Source organism: Bombina bombina, chromosome 2, assembly GCF_027579735.1.
Source record: "Bombina bombina isolate aBomBom1 chromosome 2, aBomBom1.pri, whole genome shotgun sequence".
Lineage (NCBI taxonomy): Eukaryota > Metazoa > Chordata > Amphibia > Anura > Bombinatoridae > Bombina > Bombina bombina.
Window position 1 is genome coordinate 1,354,045,880 of NC_069500.1, and position 15,445 is coordinate 1,354,061,324.

General features: G+C 37.9%; 2 protein-coding genes across 5 annotated transcripts in view; one reads left to right on the forward strand and one right to left on the reverse strand.

Annotated features, from left to right (window-relative positions):
* Window positions 1–15,445, forward strand: part of REEP1 (receptor accessory protein 1) — a 324,551-nt gene that overhangs the window by 18,366 nt on the left and 290,740 nt on the right. The gene's annotated exons all lie outside the window — the stretch shown is intronic.
* On the reverse strand, window positions 10,445–12,298 carry LOC128650363 (GDP-mannose 4,6 dehydratase-like). Its single transcript, XM_053704257.1, has one exon. The coding sequence runs from the start codon at window positions 12,140–12,142 to the stop codon at window positions 11,027–11,029; it is 1,116 nt and encodes a 371-aa protein (XP_053560232.1). The 5' UTR covers window positions 12,143–12,298; the 3' UTR covers window positions 10,445–11,026.

The window sequence follows — 15,445 nt, forward strand, 5'->3', positions numbered from 1 at the left end:
TGGAGCCAGTCATTAAAGGGTCTAACGCTCACTTTCCAGCCGCGACTTTTCCATACCGCAGATCCCCTTACGTCAATTGCGTATCCTATCTTTTCAATGGGATCTTTCTAACGCTGGTATTTAGAGTCGTGGCTGAAGTGAGCGTTAGAAATCTAACGACAAAACTCCAGCAGCAGAAAAAAAACAGTAGTTTTCTGGGCTAACGCCGGTTTATAAAGCTCTTAACTACTGTGCTCTAAAGTACACTAACACCCATAAACTACCTATGTACCCCTAAACCGAGGTCCCCCCACATCGCCGCCACTCTATTAAAATTTTTTAACCCCTAATCTGCCGCTCCGTACACCGCTGCCACCTACATTATAGCTATGTACCCCTAATCTGCTGCGCCTAACACCGCCGACCCCTATATTATATTTATTAACCCCTAATCTGCCCCCCTCAACGTCGCCTCCACCTGCCTACACTTATTAACCCCTAATCTGCCGAGCGGACCGCACCGCTACTGTAATAAAGTTATTAACCCCTAATCCACCTCACTCCCGCCTCAATAACCCTATAATAAATAGTATTAACCCCTAATCTGCCCTCCCTAACATCGCCGACACCTAACTTCAATTATTAACCCCTAATCTGCCGACCGAATCTCGCCGCTACTGTAATAAATGGATTAACCCCTAAAGCTAAGTCTAACCCTAACACTAACACCCCCCTAAATTAAATATAATTTAAATCTAACGAAATAAATTAACTCTTATTAAATAAATTATTCCTATTTAAAGCTAAATACTTACCTGTAAAATAAACCCTAATATAGCTACAATATAAATTATAATTATATTATAGCTATTTTAGGATTTATATTTATTTTACAGGTAACTTTGTATTTATTTTAACCAGGTACAATAGCTATTAAATAGTTAAAAACTATTTAATAGCTAAAATAGTTAAAATAATTACAAAATTACCTGTAAAATAAATCCTAACCTAAGTTACAATTAAACCTAACACTACACTATCAATAAATTAATTAAATAAAATACCTACAATTATCTACAATTAAACCTAACACTACACCAGTGTTTTTCAACCAGTGTGCCGTGGCACACTAGTGTGCCGTGAGAGATCCTCAGGTGTGCCACGGCAGACTGACAACAGTGTGACATATTTTTTAAACTTTGCTTGTTTTTTACTCCCAGTGCAGGGGTAGTTTGTAGGAGGCATGGCATAACAGCACAATACATACAGTATGTGTGTGTTTGTGTGTATGTGTATATTATATATGCTGTATTAGGCTACAATGTGTGATTTTTTTTTAAATTTTGGGATGGTGGTGTGCCACAGGATTTTTTAATGTAAAAAAGTGTGCCACGGCAAAAAAAAGGTTAAAAATCACTGCACTACACTATCAATAAATTAATTAAATACAATATCTACAAATAAATACAATGAAATAAACTAACTAAAGTACAAAAAATAAAAAAGAACTAAGTTACAAAAAATAAAAAAATATTTACAAACATTAGAAAAATATTACAACAATTTTAAACTAATTACACCTACTCTAAGCCCCCTAATAAAATAACAAAGCCCCCCAAAATAAAAAAATCTCCTACCCTATTCTAAATTAAAAATGTTCAAAGCTCTTTTACCTTACCAGCCCTGAACAGGGCCCTTTGCGGGGCATGCCCCAAAGAATTCAGCTCTTTTGCCTGTAAAAAATACAATACCCCCCCCCAACATTACAACCCACCACCCACATACCCCTAATCTAACCCAAACCCCCCTTAAATAAACCTAACACTAAGCCCCTGAAGATCTTCCTACCTTATCTTCCCCATGCCAGGTTCACCGATCCGTCCTCGGAAGTCTTGATCCAAGCCTCGGAAGTGTTGATCCAAGCCCAAGCGGGGGCTGAAGAGTGACGTCCATCCTTGGGCTGAAGTCTGGATCCAAGCGGCGGCTGAAGAAATCCATCATCGGGCTGAAGTCGGAAGTCCATCATCGGGATGAAGTCTTCTATCAAGCAGCATCTTCAATCTTCTTTCTTCCGGAGCGGAGCGGAGCCATCTTCTTCCCAGCCGACGCGGATCCATCCTCTTCTAACGACGCCTACTAGCCGAATGACGGTTCCTTTAAATGACGTCAGCCAATCAGATTGAGCTCGCATTCTATTGGCTGTTCCGATCAGCCAATAGAATGCGAGCTCAATCCGATTGGCTGATTCCATCAGCCAATCAGAATTTTCCTACCTTAATTCCGATTGGCTGATAGAATCCTATCAGCCAATCGGAATTCGACGGACGCCATCTTGGATGACGTCATTTAAAGGAACCGTCATTCGGCTAGTAGGCGTCGTTAGAAGAGGATGGATCCGCGTCGGCTGGGAAGAAGATGGCTCCGCTCCGGAAGAAAGAAGATTGAAGATGCTGCTTGATAGAAGACTTCATCCCAATGATGGACTTCCGACTTCAGCCCGATGATGGATTTCTTCAGCCGCCGCTTGGATCCAGACTTCAGCCCGAGGATGGACGTCACTCTTCAGCCCCCCGCTTGGGCTTGGATCAAGACTTCCGAGGCTTGGATCAAGACTTCCGAGGACGGATCGGTGAACCTGGCATGGTGAAGATAAGGTAGGAAGATCTTCAGGGGCTTAGTGTTAGGTTTATTTAAGGGGGGTTTGGGTTAGATTAGGGGTATGTGGGTGGTGGGTTGTAATGTTGGGGGGGGGTATTGTATGTGTTTTTTTTACAGGCAAAAGAGCTGAATTCTTTGGGGCATGCCCCGCAAAGGGCCCTGTTCAGGGCTGGTAAGGTAAAAGAGCTTTGAACTTTAGTAATTTAGAATAGGGTAGGGCATTTTTTTATTTTGGGGGGCTTTGTTATTTTATTAAGGGGCTTAGAGTAGGTGTAATTAGTTTAAAATTGTTGTAATATTTTTCTAATGTTTGTAAATATTTTTTTATTTTTTTGTAACTTAGTTCTTTTTTATTTTTTGTACTTTAGTTAGTTTATTTCATTGTATTTATTTGTAGATATTGTATTTAATTAATTTATTGATAGTGTAGTGTTAGGTTTAATTGTAGATAATTGTAGGTATTTTATTTAATTAATTTATTGATAGTGTAGTGTTAGGTTTAATTGTAACTTAGGTTAGGATTTATTTTACAGGTAATTTTGTAATTATTTTAACTATTTTAGCTATTAAATAGTTCTTAACTATTTAATAGCTATTGTACCTGGTTAAAATAAATACAAAGTTACCTGTAAAATAAATATAAATCCTAAAATAGCTATAATATAATTATAATTTATATTGTAGCTATATTAGGGTTTATTTTACAGGTAAGTATTTAGCTTTAAATAGGAATAATTTATTTAATAAGAGTTAATTTATTTCGTTAGATTTAAATTATATTTAATTAAGGGGGGTGTTAGTGTTAGGGTTAGACTTAGCTTTAGGGGTTAATCCATTTATTACAGTAGCGGCGAGATTCGGTCGGCAGATTAGGGGTTAATAATTGAAGTTAGGTGTCGGCGATGTTAGGGAGGGCAGATTAGGGGTTAATACTATTTATTATAGGGTTATTGAGGCGGGAGTGAGGCAGATTAGGGGTTAATAACTTTATTATAGTAGCGGTGCGGTCCGCTCAGCAGATTAGGGGTTAATAAGTGTAGGCAGGTGGAGGCAACGTTGAGGGGGGCAGATTAGGGGTTAATAAATATAATATAGGGGTTGGCGGTGTTATGCGCAGCAGATTAGGGGTACATAGCTATAATGTAGGTGTCAGTGGGGTACGGAGCGGCAGATTAGGGGTTAATAATAATATGCAGGGGTCAGCGATAGCGGGGGCGGCAGATTAGGGCTTAATAAGTGTAAGGTTAGGGGTGTTTAGACTCGGGGTTCATGTTAGGGTGTTAGGTGCAGTCTTAGGAAGTGTTTCCCCATAGGAAACAATGGGGCTGCGTTAAGAGCTGAACGCTGCTTTTTTGCAGGTGTTAGGTTTTTTTTCAGCTCAAACAGTCCCATTGTTTTCTATGGGGGAATCGTGCACGAGCACGTTTTTGAAGCTGGCCGCGTCCGTAAGCACCGCTGGTATCTAGAGTTGCAGTGGCGTTAAATTATGCTCCACGCTCCCTTTTTGGAGCCTAACGCACTGAAAACCCAGCCATTCTGTGAACTCTAAATACCAGCGGTATTTAAAAGGTGCGGGAGAAAAAAAGCACGTGTAGCTAACGCACCCCTTTGGCCGCCAAACTCTAAATCTAGCCGTAAGATAGCTACAATATAATTAATGATTGCATTGTAGCTATTTTAGGATTTATTTTTATTTTACAGGCAACTTTGTATTTATTTTAACTAGGTACAATAGTTATTAAATAGTTATTAACTATTTAATAGCTACCTAGTTAAAATAAATACAAATATACCTGTAAAATAAAACCTAACCTAAGTTACCATTATACCTAACACTACACTATCATTAAATAAATTAAATTAATTAACTACAATTACCTAAAATTAAATACAATAAAATAAAATAAATTACAGAAAATAAAAAAAATTACAAGAAGTTTAAACTAATTACACCTAATCTAAGCCCCCTAATAAAATAAAAAAGCCCACCAAAATAATAAAATTCCCTACCCTTTACTAAATTACAAATAGCCCTTAAAAGGGCTTTTTGCGGGGCATTGCCCCAAAGTAATCAGCTCTTTTACCTGTAAAAAAAGAAATACAACCCCCCCAACATTAAAACCCACCACCCACACACCCAACCTTACTCTAAAACCCACCCAATCCCCCCTTAAAAAAAACTAACACTAACCCCTTGAAGATCACCCTACCTTGAGCCGTCTTCACCCAGCCGGGCAGAAGTCTTCATCTGATCCGGGCAGAAGAGGTCCTCCAGCCGGGCAGAAGTCTTCATCCAAGCAGCATCTTCTATCTTCTTCCATCCGACGAGGAGCGGCTCCATCTTGAAGACAAGATGGCGTCCCTTCAATTCCGATTGGCTGATAGAATTCTATCAGCCAATCGGAATTAAGGTAGGAAAAATCCTATTGGCTGATGCAATCAGCCAATCGGATTGAAGTTCAATCCGATTGGTTGATCCAATCAGCCAATAGGATTGATCTTGCATTCTATTGGCTGTTCCAATCAGCCAATAGAATGCAAGCTCAATCCTATTGGCTGATTCCATCAGCCAATAGGATTTTTCCTACCTTAATTCTGATTGGCTGATAGAATGATTTAATTTATTTAATGATAGTGTAGTGTTCGGTGTAATTGTAACTTAGGTTAGGTTTTATTTTACAGGTATATTTGTATTTATTTTAACTAGGTAGCTATTAAATAGTTAATAACTATTTAATAACTATTGTACCTAGTTATAATAAATACAAAGTTGCCTGTAAAATAAAAATAAATCCTAAAATAGCTACAATGTAATTATTAATTATATTGTAGCTATCTTAGGGTTTATTTTATAGGTAAGTATTTAGTTTTAAATAGGAATAATTTAGTTAATAATAGTAATTATATTTAGATTTATTTAAATAATACAGTATTTAAGTTACGGGGGGTGTTAGGGTTAGACTTAGGTTTAGGGGTTAATAACTTTATTATAGTGGCGGCGACGTTGGCGGCGGCAGATTAGGGGTTAATACATTTAATAGGCTATGTGGGCTATGGCGGTTTAGGGGTTAATACTGCGTTGTGGGTTAATGGCGGATTAAGGGTTAATCGTTTTAAGAGGTAGTTTGCGATGTTGGAGTTAGCGTATTTAGGGGTTAATAATTGAGTTATTACTTGCAGTGTGGGTTTGATGGCGGATATAGGGGTTAATAGACTTTATTAGTTATTGCGGTGGGGGATTGCGGTTGACAGGTAGATAGACATTGCGCATGCGTTAGGTGTTAGTTTATTTTTGCAGGTATTTTCGGGAGTTACGGTGCTCCCATACTCATCGCAAGGCCTGCTACGGCTGCCTTTTATGGCGAGGTAAAAATGGAGTAAGATTTCTCCATTTTCGCCACGTAAGGCCTTGCGCTGGATATTGGATACCGATTTACGACGCGGTCCCATGTTAGCCTATGGGAGTAAAAATTGCGGCAGAGGATTTTGCGGCCGACACTGCATATGTAATGGAGGCCCACAGAAGCGGAATACACTGCTGAGCTAATCCTTAGGAACAACAAACCAAGATGTGATATTATCCTTACTCTTTTTGATTAATTTATAGAATTGCCTGTCCTCCTCGGTAGGAATAACCTGATATATTACTAATGCACATAACTGTAGACTCATGCTGGAGCATCTTACTTTTTGTAGAAAATCTATACAGTAAAGTCAAAATTCAACTTTCACGATTCGAATAGAGCAAGCAATTTTAAACAAATTTCCAATTTACTTTGGTTATCAAATGCTTCATTCTTTTGGTATCTTTTATTGAAGAGTAAAACTAGGTAGGCTCATAAGAGCTCAGGTGTCTGCACTTGTCTTTAGTAATCTATGGCAGCAGTGTTTTGCAACATTGTATAACAAAGCTTGTTTCAAATCAGTGAGAACAATGGGCACCATGTACTATATGGCGGATGGACAGCATCTTAACTCGCGAAGCTGTCCGCCCGCCTTCGCTACACACGGGCAGCGGATCTGTTGATCCGCTTGCCCGTATGTATCATTACACACTCATCGGAGTGTGTAATGCCCGCCCCTTCAATCGCGCGACCAATCACGCGACTGAAGGGGCTGTCAATCACCGTGCTCTCAGTGATTTTGCTTCGCCACCTAAGAGGTGGCGTAGGGTGTAGGAAGCAGCGGTCTAATGACCGCTGCTTCTTACATTGCGGGAAGCAGGCTTGCATATGCGAACCTGCCCCGCAAAGGCTCCGGAGCAGCTTTCGCTGCTTCGTACATGGAGCCCAATGTCTGAGAACCTGGAAAGCCAAAAGGGACATAATTCTTTTAATGGGATCCGTTTGATGTTCCCTGACTTTAAACTATTACATATATACAATGTTCTCCCCAGCACCTTTTTAGCAGGTGCACCACTCAGCTGATTTTACTTACCACCCGGCTAAAATTTTAGCCAATATTAGGCTAAATTTAGGGAATATAAAAAAATTAAAAATTGTATTGCAAAGATTATCCTTAAGTACATTTATGTTAAATTATGCAATTAATTTGTGCTTTGCATAGCAGAAAATGATATATTAAGAAATATTACACTGCGCCTACCCAGCTACTTGATAATGCCACCCGGCTACTTCATAATGCCACCCGGCTACTTCATAATGCCACCCGGCTACTTCATAATGCCACCAGGCTAGTAAAATTTTATGTGTCTAGGTAAGGGGTCTGAGGAAGGGGATACATTATCCCCGAAACGTTGCAATCACAGTAAAGATTTATTGAAAAGTTCCAGCGAGTGCAAGTTTTTTCTGTACTAGTATTGATGCCTACTAGCACCCTGGCAGTTGTGAGAGTGCACATCTTCGCTATTATATACATAGACAGGCAGATAGATAGACAGACAGATAGATACTGGTGCCTCTATGTGTAAACAATCAAATTAATCAAGAAAATATATTAGTTTAAATAACGGAACAATCTTGTATGAGCCTTGTTAACTTAGTAGGATTGGCTATTTATAGAGATAATCCACTCTGTTTTCATTTGCGAGCCCCCTGGCTGCTAGGTAGGACCAAGAAGCAGTTAAGTGTAGTTTACACATCTGTTAGGGTGGTCAGTGGATGAAGTCAGAGTATGGCAAGGAAGTGCCCAGTTTCACTGTGAGAAACCTGAGACATTTATATTGAAGGGAGGAAAGCTGGCCCCTACAATCAGCACAAATAAAAAATCTGCTGTGTTTCGTTAGTGCTTCGTTAGTGCTACGTTTGTGCCACAAAAATTAAGATTTGTGCTGCTTTTATTTTTAAGATAATAGCAATTGTTTTTTGAGTTATTACAGATTAAATAAAGGTCACCAAAGGTCACGCACGCCCCCCTACAACAGCCAAAACACATAAAACTGGGCTGGTTAGTTAGTACTATGTTTGTGCCGGGTTGTACCGTTAAAAGTTTTATTTGTGCTGCTTTGGTTTTTTAGTTATAACATTTTGGTTTTTTTTCAGTGAAAATTATGTAACCCGCCATCCAATTCGCCTCAGCTGCGTTAAGTTGGCACTCCATGTTTTTAAAATGTGAATAAAAATATACCATTCATTTGTGCTGGGTTTCTGCTGTTTTCTGTTTCAAAAATTAATATTAGTGCCAGTTTCGTTTTGGACATATGAAGTGTTTGTTCTGTTGTTATTCTTTGTTGAAGAGATATCTATGTAGTGTGCACATCTCTGCAGCACTAGATGACAAGAAATCGTGCTGCCATCTCTTGCCAATGCATAACATTGTTGAAAAACTGCTGGCATATAGTGCTATAGACATAAATTTGCCTTCCTTGTTTTCAACAAAGGATAACAAGAAAACAAAGATAATTTGATAAGAGAAGAAAATTAGGAAGTTGTTTAAAGTTGTATATTCTATCTGAATCATGAAAGAATTGTTTTTTTTTGTTTTTGTTTGTTCCTTTAAATAGTACACAAGATGCTAGTAAGTAAGTAAATACCTTTTTTCCATTGACAGATATTGCTAAGTCTGTTGCTTTGGAAACTACATATTAACTACAATGTATAAAGTCTATTATAGGATAGTTTAGTGAGGTTGGAATCCAACCTCTCAATTCTCATAAACCTCTTTTATTTTCCATAAGGTTTCTATATACAGAGCGTTTGCCAGGAACCACAGGATAAATAGGGCTGCTGTATTTTACATCAACCAATCAGTAACAGACATGTGCCTTATGATTTCAAAACCATCTTCATTATTGAAACATTACATTTGTTTGAGCAGCTAATAAGGTAGTGAAAAGAATCTAAATATATATTTTATGTTTTTTTTTCTTTTCTAAAATGTGCATAAAAACCAAGAACAACATTCCAGGGTGACATAACCCTTTCTTAAAGGCACATTTTGCAGAGGTGCAGTTAAACTTATTAAAGGGACACTATTTGTGCATGTAATTTTAGCACCAGTGACCCTGTAAGTCTATGTGTTTGTGCCAGTGAGTAAATAAGCAGTGAGTAAATGATTAGTTCTAACTTTCTGCTCAGAATCAGCAGTTCTCTACACTTTCAGAGTGGGACTTTAACTATGTGTTTAACCCATTTTTGGTGGTTAAACACATAGCATTGCATGTTCAGAGCTAAAATGGCATGCATGTGATTTTTGCACTGTACTTGCCTTTTAAATACAATAATATTTTTACTTATAGCCCTTTAAAGGGACATCCATGGAAATGCTCTGTGTTAGAGCATGTTACTATTGCACTATTGGTTGCATCTAATTATGTTTAACGCTGCAAATAGATTAAACACATAGTTTAAGTCAGCTCCAAAGCAGCAATGCACTACTGGGAGCTAGCTAAACACATCTGGTCAGCCAATGGCAAGAGTTATATGTGTATAACCACCAATCACCAGCTAGCTCCCAGTAGTGCAGTGCTGCTCCTGAGCCTACCTAAGTATGCTTTTCCACAAAGGACACCAAGAGAACAAGTAAACAGGTAATATATGTAATAGATGTAAAAGTCTCTTACATACTCTAGCTTAGCCATGAAAGTTTAAGTTTGACTTTTATTTCCCTGTTAAAGGGACAGTAAAGTCAAAATTAAACATTCATGATTCAGATAAAGCATACAATTTTGAACAAATTTCTGATTTATTTCTGTTATCTAATCTGCTTTGTTTTTTTCACAGCAAACACAGTTTTAATTCTTTTTAAACATGTTTAGATTTGGCTGGTAAGTTATTCTATAGCAAGGCAAAAGAAATGTTTTTTAATTACATGGTGTTTAGTGCTTTACTAAAGATAGATAGATATTCTAGTTTGAATTAAAGGGACAGTCAACTCAAAAAATGTTATTGTTTAAAAAGATAGATAATCCCTTTATTACCCATTCCCCAGTTTTGCACAACCAACATGGTTATATTAATACACTTTTTACCTCTGTGATTACCTTGTATCTAAGCCTCTGCTGACTGCCCCCTTATAACGTGATTATTTATTATCTATTGACTTGCATTTTAGCTGTGTTGAGCAGAACCCACGGGCGTGAGTACAATGTTATCTATATGGCCCACATGAACTAGCAGTCTCCTTTTGTGAAAAGCAAATAAAAAAGCATGTGATTAAGAGGCTGTCTATAGTGGCTTAGAAACAGGCAGAAATTTAGAGGTTTGAATGTTATAAAGTATATTCATATATCAATTTTGGTTGTACAAAGCTGGGGAATGGGTAGTAAAGGCATTATCTACCTTTTTTAATAATAAGAATTTTAGTGTTGACTGTCCCTTTAAAGCTAAAAACAACACAAACTAGTATATTCATAGAAATGCGATTTAATAAGAAAGAAGATAGCACATGAATTGCCTACAAAATAACAAGATACACAAATCAATAATTATAGAAATTCTGAAACTATAGTTGATTACCAATTTATTTCACAACAGTTGTCCTGATACAATTGCATAAAGTTACTTGTTAATGTTGTCACAGGCCACTGATTGGTAATTGTATGTTTAATTGGAGTAAACCTGCCATCTGTAATGGTATCGTGTGACCCGCGTGTCATTCTCTTACCTTCTTTATTGTCATTGAGAGCACAGATTTGATATGTTTCCTCTTAATTTCTTCAATAAAGATTTGTTGGAAAAAAATATTATGTTAAAAATGGTTGAATAAAAGCCCTTAAAGTGTAAAATAAATGTAACAGTAAATGAATGTGTGTGCAAAAAAGTATAATATAATACAGTATAATAGAAATCATATGGCAGCAAGATCAGGTGTAATGGAGAAATATATAATGATGGATAGAATTATGTGGGGGAGTAGTTACTTGGCGGTGTCTGTAGATAAAGATACAGAGTAACTCTGGCAGGCTGTACTGTTGCGCGCCTATCCATATTTATGCATTTGCATTTGACTTCATAAGCGCCACATCGGCATCTACCATCTCCTTTACAAGTTCATCAAAGGTAACTTTGCACTTCCAGCCCAATTTCTCAGCTGCTTTACTGCAGTCTCCTTGGAGGAACTCTACTTCAGTGGGTCTGTAGTACTTGTGATCGACTCTCACATGGATTTTGCCGGTTTCACTGCAGCGGCCCACCTCATTTTCATTCTTGCCTTCCCACACAATAGTTGTTCCAATGTGCTTAAAAGCTTTCTCAACAAACTCACGGACACTGTGGACCTCCCCAGTAGATATGACAAAGTCTTCAGGCTCATTTGTTTGCAGCATCAGCCACATTGCCTCAACGTAGTCCTTGGCATGACCCCAATCTCGTTTGGCATCCAAATTTCCAAGGCTGAAACACTCCATCTGTCCGAGGTGAATCTTTGCTACTGAACGGCTAATTTTTCGGGTTACAAAATTTGCCCCTCTTCGTGGACTCTCGTGGTTGAAAAGTATTCCATTAACAGCAAAAAGGTTGTAAGCTTCCCTGAAGTTCACCACAATCCAGTAGGCATAGAGCTTGGCTGCACCATATGGAGATCTAGGATAAAAAGGTGTTGTTTCCTTTTGTGGGATTTCCTGAACTTTGCCATACAATTCACTTGTTGAGGCCTGGTAAAATTTCACAGAGTCAATAAGGCCGCAGGTTTTTATGGCATCAAGAAGACGTAACGTGCCAACTCCGTCAACATCAGCAGTGTACTCAGCAAGATCAAAGGAAATTTTGACGTGGCTTTGCGCTCCTAAGTTGTATATTTCAGAAGGCTTCACTTCGTTTATTATTTTAACTAGGCACGTGCTGTCCGTAAGGTCACCATAGTGCAATTTCATATTTCCTTCTGTATGAGCGTGCGTATTCTTGTACAGATGCTCAATCCTCCCTGTGTTGAAAGAACTTGATCGTCGAACAATACCATGCACCTCGTAACCTTTTTCCAAAAGAAATTCAGCCAAGTAAGACCCATCCTGACCAGTAATGCCAGTGATGATGGCTACTTTCCTGGGCTTTTCACCATTCGCATCTTTTGAGCTGGCTGCTGCACAATTGCCCTGGTTCAGTGCCATTTTTCCACGCTGTGTTGCTTGAAAGAGTAAACAGTGATAGCTTTTTTGAGCACAGTGCAATCAGCCTGTCAGGTCTCAGTGAGAGGAGAGAGCGAGGATCTGACAGGTAAGACAGGTTGAACTGCAGCTAGCTCAGCATATGAAGTGTAACTTGAGTATTTCTTAAAGGGTAGGTGGGGCAGGTTGTATGTCTACAACCAGAAACGCCCTACAATACAAAAATGTGTGGCTTTCTCAGAAAATGACCCAGAATAATGAGATTAAAAACAAGGAGTGGAAAAGGGAATGCAGAAAAGCAGTGACAAAGCAAAGGGGAGGAGTATACATCTACAGGTAATAAGGAAATAAACTGCAATACAAAAACAGGCGCTGTCACATTTAAACATAGGCAGTAAAAGATCAGAACATACCATTTTTAACTGTATTTGAGCATTTAGGTCCATAAAAAGGGAAAGGTTTAACGAGTGTGTTGGAAATGATAGATGTGTATAAATAGTGCTTATGAATATAGACAAATGCCCATATACAGTTTTAACATCAATCAGCATGTACTAGTGCAAATATTAAATATATATGCCAAAGACTGTACTCAGTATTTGTTTTTATAACGAGCGTGTATAAATGTAGGCGCACACACAGTTAATGTGCATTTAGATATGGACATATAGAATACTTATTCAGATATAGAAAAGGTATATACATTGACTAATTTATAGGTTAGGATGTCATGCTATGTAAATGCTAGTAGAAAACAGGGCATAGGTTATATTACAAGCAGATGCACAAGTGACAGAGGCATGGCAGACAGGAAGAGATAAGGGTAAGGAATAACTGGAAAGCACACAGTGTATATAATGAACAGGAAGGAAAAAAAGGCAGAGAGCTAATCTGCTTTGTTTTATTGGTATCCTTTGTTGAAAAGTATATACAGGTAGGCTCAGGAGCGCAAATGCACTACTGGGAGTTATCAGCTGATTGGTGGTTGCACATTTATGCCTTTTGTCATTGGCTCACCCAATGTGTTCAGCTAGCTCCCATTAGTTCATTGCTGCTTCTTCAATAAAAGATACTAAGAGAATGAAGCACATTTTATAATAGAAGTTAAATTGCAAAGTTGTTTAAAATGATATGCTCTATCTGAATCATAAAAGAAAATCCAGTATTTAGCAGTCTGGCCAGTAAAAGTTACACAAAATACTGGACAGTTTTATTTTTAAAGTCCCTGTCAGTTAAATGTAAAGGTCTCCTATGCCTCTAATTATTACAAATATGGCTCTGAAAGAAGTGATACTGCGCGGCACTATTCTGTGTGTTACTGGCTGCCAGGGGGGGTTAAAAAGGTGTTACTGGCTGTCAGGATGATATTACATAACCGCTCGGTGTGTTCTCCTATCAGTGTATGTAGCCAAAGAGGAAACATGATTTATATGCAAGTTATTAGCAGCCAATCAAAATGATTGCTCAGATGGGAACAATATACATGTTGGGGTCAAAGGTGGGACCCGACCTAAGGTAGAGATTTGGGAGGTGCCATTGTGTGACCCACACCTATCACTTGTGTCCAGTCACCTACAGGTTGTCCAGTATTTTTGTGGAGAACAGTTGGCAACCCTACTTTAATGTTAAATATACTATACTGTAAAACGTCATAAATCTATAGAGCAACAGTATTCCAGTAAGTAGCAATACCATTATACTGAATTAACATTCGATATTAAAAGATCAGATAACAAAGGGGTTTAACAAATAATTACAGTAAAACTCTGGAGTTGCAGGGCACTTCTGGTCTGACCTGCAGTTCTAGTTTTACAGCTAAGTCATGTGATTAGTGCTGCTGTTTGGCTCAGCGCCAGTTTCCACTCGAGACCTGCAGTTCAGTGTGGCTCCTGAACAATACTTTGCCATTTTGTTTAACCCTTTACGGGGGCTAAACATATAGGGCGCGATCAAATATACGGCTCAGGTTTCGGCACAAGCGTGGAAACCTGCTTCGCCCGTAATTTCACCTTGCACATGGGAGTATTACATATAGGGTGCTGGCATTTCCTAAGTGCCGTAAGTCGGATAAACTAGCGATGTCCAGAAATGAGCGTAAGTACAAATTTCTGGAGTCGCCAGGGACTTACGGCACTTTAGAAACTGCTGGCGTCTAAGAAAAGTAAAGAAAATTTTAAATCTCCCGTAACTGTCTAACACGCCTCCCAAAAATAAGCCTGACACGTATACCCCTATATCCGCAATCCCCCCTCTCACTACTAATAATAAATTTATTAACCCCTAAACTGCCATAGCCCACAACGCAATAAACCTATTCTAGTATTAACCCCTAAACCGCCATAGCCCACAACGCAATAAACATATTCTAGTATTAACCCCTAAACCACCATAGCCCACAACTCCATAAACCTATGCTAATATTAACCCCTAAACCGCCATAGCCCACATAGCCTATTAAATATATTAACCCCTATCCTGCCCCCCTACACTGCCGCCACTATAATAAAGTCTAACCCTAACACCCCCATAACTTAAATATTATTTAAATAAATCTAAATATATTTACTATATTTTCCTATTTAAAACTAAATACCTCTAAAATAAACCCTAAGATAGCTACAATATAATTAATAATTACATTGTAGCTATTTTAGGATTTATTTTATTTTACAGGCAAGTTTGTATTTATTTTAACTAGGTACAATAGTTATTAAATAGTTATTAACTATTTAATAACTACCTAGTTAAAATAAGTACAAATTTACCTGTAAAATAAATCCTAACCTAAGTTAAAATTACACCTAACACTACACTATCGTTAAATAAATTAAATTAATTAACTATAATTAGCTAAAATTAAATACAATTAAATTAAATAAACTAAAGTACCAAAAATAAAAAACACTAAATTACAGAAAATAAAAAAAAAATACAAGAAGTTTAAACTAATTACACCTAATCTAAGCCCCCTAATAAAATAAAAAATCCCCCCAAAATAATAATATTCCCTACCCTATACTAAATTACAAATAGCCCTTAAAAGAGCTTTTTGCGGGGCATTGCCCCAAAGTAATCAGCTCTTTTACCTGAAAAAAAAAAGAAATACAACCCCCCAACATTAAAACCCACCACCCACACACCCAACCCTACTCTAAAACCCACCCAATCCCCCCTTAATAAAACCTAACACTAACCTCTTGAAGATCACCCTACTTTGATTGGAACAGCCAATAGAATGCGAGCTCAATCCGATTGGCTGATTATTTTCTGTAATTTAGTGTTTTTTATTTTTGGTACTTTAGTTTA

Coding starts and splice junctions, on each gene's coding strand:
- LOC128650363 (XM_053704257.1), bottom strand. CDS start 12,142: ATGGCACTGAACCAGGGCAATTGTGCAGCAGCCAGCTCAAAAGATGCG.